General features: G+C 39.4%; 1 protein-coding gene across 2 annotated transcripts in view; it reads right to left on the reverse strand.

The window, feature by feature from the left end:
• PRKDC (protein kinase, DNA-activated, catalytic subunit) overlaps nt 1-7352 on the reverse strand; it is a 183383-nt gene extending 176031 nt beyond the window's left edge. Inside the window, exons 1-3 of one of the 2 annotated variants that reach the window (XM_069099902.1) lie at nt 6645-7352; nt 264-340; nt 70-162 (exon numbers count right to left, since the gene is read on the reverse strand). In XM_069099902.1, the coding sequence (XP_068956003.1) occupies nt 70-162; nt 264-340; nt 6645-6813 (339 nt within the window). In that variant the 5' untranslated portion in view covers nt 6814-7352. The remainder of the gene's footprint in view (nt 1-69; nt 163-263; nt 341-6644) is intronic. The other variant, XM_069099901.1, reaches the window with a different exon arrangement.
• Nucleotides 7353-7355: the final 3 nt, after the last annotated feature.

A 7355-nucleotide genomic window follows, 5' to 3' on the forward strand; every position in this document is an offset into this window, starting at 1 on the left:
TTCTAGTTTTTTAGAAAACAAAATAATTTTAAATAGAGAACAAATTTCAGGCAAATTTTTTTTCCTTACCTTAATTCCAAGAGAGTAAGGTTCAATTTTCTGGCCAATTTTTTCCAAAAAAACGCATAAAAATTTTAAGGCTTCTTCTCTGCAATCCCGAAACTAGAATAAACAGAGTATCTGTATTTATTTTAAAGTAGAAAATGAAGAACTTTTCCAATATAGAAAAATACACAAAGAAGGCAAAATAATTTTAAACTTACTTCTTCAATGCTTAGAGATTCTCGAATAAATACAAGTAAACCAAACTCCTTGGAAAAAATTAAGGAAGTCTGTAAGGCTGTACAAAGAACAAATAAGTGGTTAAGAAAGTTCCTAGGAAGCACTTTGTAAAGCATACAACTACTGTTAAGAGGTAGCAAGCATATTAACATTAAAGAAAGACTAGAAAGGGCTAAAAAAAAAATAATCCTGGTCAAATTGCTTAATTATTTTTGTGACCAGATTACAAAGATGAATTTATTTAGTTCCAAATGCAAATAGTTAATCTAAAATCAGTGACAAATACTAGAGGAGCTGTTGGAAATATGGTTGTTATAGCTGTGTTGTTGGAGCTGTGAAGTGGTTCGGTCAATTTGGAAAGCAATTTGAACTATACCCCAAAAGCTATTAAACTGTGCTTAATTACCCTCTGCCCCAGAAGTACTGATACTAAGTCACACTTCAAAGAGGAAAAGGATAAGTAAAAATATTTACAGCAGTCCTTTTCATGTTAGTAAAGAATTGAAAAACATGGGGTTTCCCATCAGTTATGGAATGGCTGGACAAGTTACGGAATAGGAATGTAATGAAGTACTACTGTGCTGTAAGAAATGATTTAGAGGATGATTTCAGAAAAACCTAAGAATTAAATGAACTGATACAAAATGAAATGAGCAGAACCAGGAGAACAAATGACATGGTAGAGACAAACTACTTTGAAAGACTCAGGAACTTTGATCAACATAATAATGTTCAACCACAATTCCAAAAGACTCATGATGAAACTTGGTACCCATTCTCCAGATAAAGTACTGAGAGACTTGGAACATTTTTTTTGGACATGGCTATGTGGAAATTTGTTTTGCTTGACTATATATGCTTATAATAGTTCTTATTTTTCTTATTTTCACAATGGGGGAAAAGGGAGGAAGGAAGAAGGGAGAGAATTCAGAGCTGAAAATAAAACTGAATTTAAAAAGAACAAAAAAAAAGTAAAGTAAATTCAAACTAAGTCTGCTATTACAATGACAATAAAAAGGAATTAAATGTATGTTTATTCAATTTTAAAGAACTTTTTCCTGCTTTCTTAATTTTCTAAAGAACGTGTGATCATTTCACTATAGTCACTGGAGACACCTTGGGACACTGGGAGGCGAACTGTCAAACAACTTTGCTTAAACTCATCAAACCTTCTCCAGAAACCAAGGTAAGTAGTGCTCCAAGGAGACATGCAGCATCATGACACACAGGCTGTATACCACATAAAAATAAAAACACATAATCACATGTTGTTCTTTCTTCTGCCTACTGAATGTAAAAAGGTTTACTAACTTCAGGTAAAACACAAAATCGGAATGGAGATAGAGATAAAGGTTGGTTCAGGCACTTCATTGGTAGAGGACAACTCCCAGGGAGAAAACTCCTGCTGCAGGTCAGCAATGCATCTGGCAGTCTTAGAAAACTGCCTGAACAAGAGGGTTAAAGTGAGAGAGCCAGAGTCAGTATGTGCCAGAGGCAGAACTTGAATTCAGGTCTACCTAGCATCAAGACCAGCTTACTAGCCCCCATGTCATATTGCCTCTCTAGGCACAAATACATTTTTTAATATATGTATTCACCATTACTTTAGTTGTTTCTTGATTTACATGTCAAAGTTTTTATATTCCTATACCCTTTAAACTGAAGTTCATAAATTTTATTGAACAGAGGAAACTATTGAAGGTGTGTTCCTTTAACAAGCTGTAAGGGAAAAGAAAATTGTTCAAGGTAATAGTCTTTACCATCTACTCTGAAGGCCAACTATGACACAATGTTAATTTTATGTGTGTATACATATATGTATATATGTATATACATGTACAAATAATATTCACAATATAAGTTCTGAATTTACTAGGAAAATATTTAAAGGACTACAGACTTCCAATGAGGGGGAAACCACCACCCCATTTTTAACAACTAAAAGTGTCAGAGTTTCCTTACATCAAGCCTAAAGCTATCTGCTCCTTGTTCCTTCTTTGGAGCCTTAGGGCACTCACTCTTTGGCCTTACCCCATTCTCCTTCACTTATCTATGTACACCTTATCCAGCCATACCTCCCCACTGATGACAGTAAGCAACTTTAGGGCAGGGACTATGTAATAGTTTAGATCCCCAGTGACTTAAGCATAATAACCTGTCCACCGCATAATAGTAAATGTTCATCCAAATTCAATCCAAAATCAAACATTCAATTCAATTGACTTTAGAAGAGAAAATATACACTAACAGCTGATGGACTAACACCAGGGGTGGGGAACCCTCAGCCTTGAGGCCATATGTGGCAGTTTGAATTCAGTCAAAGGGTCGAACTTAAGGACCTATAGTTGTGAAATGTGTGAAATCATAATAATCAATCTCTCATAATCAATTTCCTTAAAATCTTAATGAAGCAGTAGCTTCAATATGTAGGTAGAAAAAAAATACTAAAAAATAAAATGACCTGAAAAGGGCATTTATTTAGTTCAGCCCTCTTCTTCCAAATAGAACCATACCAAAATCTAGTTAAAAGTCTCCAGAGAAACAAATTCTACCAACCTTGGAGTACCCTGGTAATCTCATTTTTAACAACTATGACTTGCAATTCCCTATAGATAAACCAAATCTCTTTCCCTGTGAATAGTTAAGCAGTATTTCTTATAGTGTTCCTTTTCAAGCCAGAAGACAAACATTAAATTTTCCAGATTAAATCACAATCACAACAAAGTAACATTTTTGCATTAATCCAATTCTCTAGCCCTTTAGTTATGCCGGGGATTTCACTGATATATAACAATGTACAAGCAAGATAGAAGCACGAAACTAATCTGCTAGCAACTATATGCTCTACGAATATAAAAGGATCTTTTTTTTTTAATTTTGAGACCTGAAGTTAATTTCTTCCACCTAATAGAGTACTCTTCTAAAGCACAGGATTACCTTGTTAATGAAGCATCTTAATGAAAACCATAGAATCTGTTTTAAAAGGCATCTTGATGGCCCTCCAGTCCAACCTACAGCTGAAAAGAATTTTTTCTAACACAGGCCCGACAAGGAGTCATCCAACCATTTCTTGAAGATCTCAAGCAGCTTAATCTACTTTTGGATGTTTCAATTAGTCAGTTTTTCCCACCAAGTCTAAATTCCTTTCTACATCTCTCACTCCCTTGTTTCTACTCTTCCCCCTAGAGCCAAGCAGAATAATGAAGTCTAGTCTTCTCTTCAATGTAACAGCACTTCAAACAACTTGACAACAACCATTCCTTCTCCAAGCTAAACATTCCAAGTTGCTTTACCCAGTCCTCCTGTGCTCACAATCTAGTGGGGAAAACATACAAACCAACCACCATGTACAAATAATAATGGAGATAGTCAAGAGAGGGAAGGCACCAGCATTAAACGCTTCTTGCAAAAGATGGGATTTTAGCTGGGACTTGAAGGAAGTCAGGGAAGGCTGGAGACAAAGGGAGAGAATTGCAGACACCTGGGGATAGCAGTGAAAATGACCAGTGTCAGAAGATGGAGCATCTTCTTTGAGGAACAAGGGAGCCCAGTGTCACAAGACTGCACAGTATGTGGAGGGGAGTAAGGTATAAGAAAACTGGAAAAGTAGACCAGGTTATGAAGGGTTTTAAAAGTCACTGGATTTAAATCAGATACTGGAAGTAAAAAGGGGTCACTAGAATTGATTTTAAAAAGGTTATGAAATGTGACTGATTTTGAAAAAATTTATCTCTATTACACTTTGGCTTATTGAATTTTACCCAATGTTCTAGCCTATCCAGACTTCTTTGGATCTCACTTCTGTTATTCAACATGTTAGGGAGGTGCTCCATTTAGCTATGATCTGGAAATCTGATAAGCATACCTTCCATACTTGTATCCAATTCAATGGCACAAAACCAAATGCAGATTCCTTGAGATAGTCTTCCATGTCAAGTCAACCTGCATGAATGTGTATTCCTTGGGTCCAGCCATTCAATAGTTCTAAAACCACTTAACAGTATTAATACCTAGTTCACATTTTTCATTTCTCCCTAAGAAGAGTTTGAGGGACTTTGCTATAACCCAGTGGACTATATTTACCACATATGTGACCTTTTTTTTTTTTGGACTAAGTCTGTGATTTTAGGTGTGTCTGTATGGAGCTTCCAATCAAATTATTTTCTCTATAAATCCAGAGTAGAAACTACCTTGCAAGAATTGCCTATGACAGGGGTGGCTAGGTGGTGCAGTGAGTAAAGCACCGGCCCCTGGAGTCAGGACAACCCAAGTTTGGTTCAGCCTCAGACACTTAACACTCACCCCCCCCAACCCTCAAAAAACTAGCCAGGTAACCTTGGGCAAGTTACTTAACCCCAATTGCTCTCCAAAAGGCAAAAAAAAAAAAAAAAAGAATTGCCTATGGCACCAAGTGGTTAAGCGACTTGCCCAGATTCACAGTCACAAGTTGACAACAGACTTGAACCCAGTTGTTTTTAAATGGAAATGTTTAGTGACTTTAGTTATTTGACGGACCCAAATGTTTATGTTTCTAAATATGCTAGTACAATAGCAAACTGACAAAATTCTTGTGCTAGTACAGTCACTAAAAAAAGTTAAAAAAAACCTTTTTTCTCATTCCATAAACACTAATTTTTTTAGCTGGTTCATCAAAAAATAACTTTAGCAAATGTTTTTGAAGGTTGAAAGATAAAGATGATTGCGGGTGAGGGGAGATAGAAGAGAGAATATTTCTTTCGCCCTCTCTTGATTTTACACCACTATCATTCTCCCTAATTCCTACTCCCTCCCTAGCAGGAGAAATAAAAAGAGCTGTCTGGCATATTTATTCAATTATAATGAATTACCATTAATTTTAAAAATCTTGTTTTCTGGAAAATTGCATCACACCAAATGAGGTCATTGGTGACAGTGCCAAAACCACTCTAACTAGACATCACTGCCCTGTACAGTAGAAAGAACACTGGCTTTAGAATTATCAGACCCATGTTCAAGCTACAAATCTGTTGGTTACTGCCTCTATAATCCTAGGCAAATGACTTAATCCTCCTTACCTTAGTTTAAGCTTTTGTAATATGAGAGTGGTGTTGGGGGATACTCAAATATTCAATAAACTCCAATTACCTCCTGGATCAAAGCCCTTCACCTGGCCCACTCTACTTTATTCCATGCTCTCTACATACCAGCCCCAAGACACTTCTTGTCTTCCTTACCTAGGACACATCATCTCCTGACTCCTGGTTCCCTCCCCACCACCACAACCTGGTTTCCATGAAGGCCTAGCTCAAATCCCAACTTTCTATGACAGGTTCCCCCCTCTTGAGGCCCTATGCCTTCCCTTTTAAGATTACCTTCCATCTACTCTGTATTGTTCTCTTGCCTGGATACAAGAGTTTGTAAATTGTCTCCCCATTAGACTGTTAACTCCTTGAGAAAAAGAACCATAGGTGTTGAGGTTTTTCTTAAGGGGAGGAGGTGCCACCTTTCTTTAGCTCCCCAGAACTTAGTTTATGTTTAGTGCCTGCCACATAATAAACTTAAAAAATACTTAACTGACTCATTCAAGTCAATAGTACATGCCCCGTACATAATCTATATCAGACTGCTTGCCATCTTAGGGAGGGGAAAGGGAGAAAAATTTTGAACTCAAAAATCTTTCAAAAAAATGAATGCTAAAATTATCTTTACGTGTAATTGGAAAAAAAATACTGTTGTTTTTTTAAAGTACATGCTCACATTCACTGGTAGTGGTTTCTCACACCAATGAAATCACAGGTCATTAAAGTAATAAAGGGGGGGGGGAGGTTTGAGAGAGAGAAGCTCTGAGGTCCCTTTCAACTCTAGAGCCATGGTTCTAAGAGTCCACCTTTTAAGAGCAATCTTCCTAGAAGGGCTTCTGAGAAGCAATGACATTTCTTGGGAGCAATCAATCAATATTTTAAAGGGCCTACTAAGTGCCAAGCGCTAACATGCGCTGAGCACAAACTTAAAAGTCTTAAATTTGCCCCCAATATCAAAGAGCAAATGGATAGTCAGTATCCCAAGGAGGGAAATTAAGCACACCCAGATTTTTTTTTAAACGTCATGAGAGATGAATCGATGTTTCCCAAGCAATACAAGCTTCGGGGTTAAGCCACAGTAAACAGAGACAGAGACACAGAGCACAGAGGTTAAACTCGAGGTCCGAGAGAGACACCGAGACCCAGGTGGGGAGGAAGGGGGCAAGTTCCCCACGTGCCGCCGGAGGACCCACACCCCGCGAACCCCCTTCTCCAGGGACCCGCAGGACGGGCCCTTTCCCAAGTTCTCGGCACCTGACCCGAGCAGCCCTACGGCCGGAAGCGGGCACTTCGGGGACCCACCCAGGACGGCGGGGCTGGTGCAGAGCACGCCCTCCTGGCCCACGGCGCGGATGATGTGGTAGGCGGCCAATGCGGCGCTGCCCGCGTCCCCGCCAGACAGCAGCTCCTGCAACTGCAGCAGGGAGCCCTGCAGCCCCCCGCCGCCGCCGCCGCCGCCGGAGCCAGACATGTTTCCGCTCCTTCTGCCGCAGCCACCGTTACGGAGAAGAAGCCGGGAGGGCCCAGCAACTGCACCACATAGCCACGGCTCGGCGCGCAGCCGCCGAGGGCCAATCACAAAGCGGAAGGAGAGCACCGGCCGGGCGAGGGGGGAGGGGAGGACTGGTTGAGACGCCGGACGAAACCTTTCTCTCAGGAGGGGGAGAAAGAAGGAAATAAGTGTCACATTGGGAAAGGTAACTATGAGCAGGAGGACTAAAGAGATTAAATTGAATGGCCAGATTAAACTCTTAACTAAAGTAGTTACTGCTGCAAGATTAGGATAGTGAAAGGAACATGAATATATATTAAGCAACACAACGGGAGATTACTCAGTGGTACGGTCCGAATAAGGCTGAAACTGAATCCAAGAGAGCAAAGTTGGACTCAACTATTGAAACTTCAAAGGGGTAGTTATGGAGGATTATGGAGTTGGATCTTGATCTGTTCGTTTTTAGACATAAATTGGAGACCAGAAAATAATGTTGTTGCTAGAAATTTTTCATCCAAAAA

This window comes from Petaurus breviceps, unplaced genomic scaffold (assembly GCF_028583685.1).
Source record: "Petaurus breviceps papuanus isolate PSGF00001 unplaced genomic scaffold, PetGlider_PUasm1.0 38, whole genome shotgun sequence".
In the NCBI taxonomy this organism is placed as follows: Eukaryota; Metazoa; Chordata; class Mammalia; order Diprotodontia; family Petauridae; genus Petaurus; species Petaurus breviceps.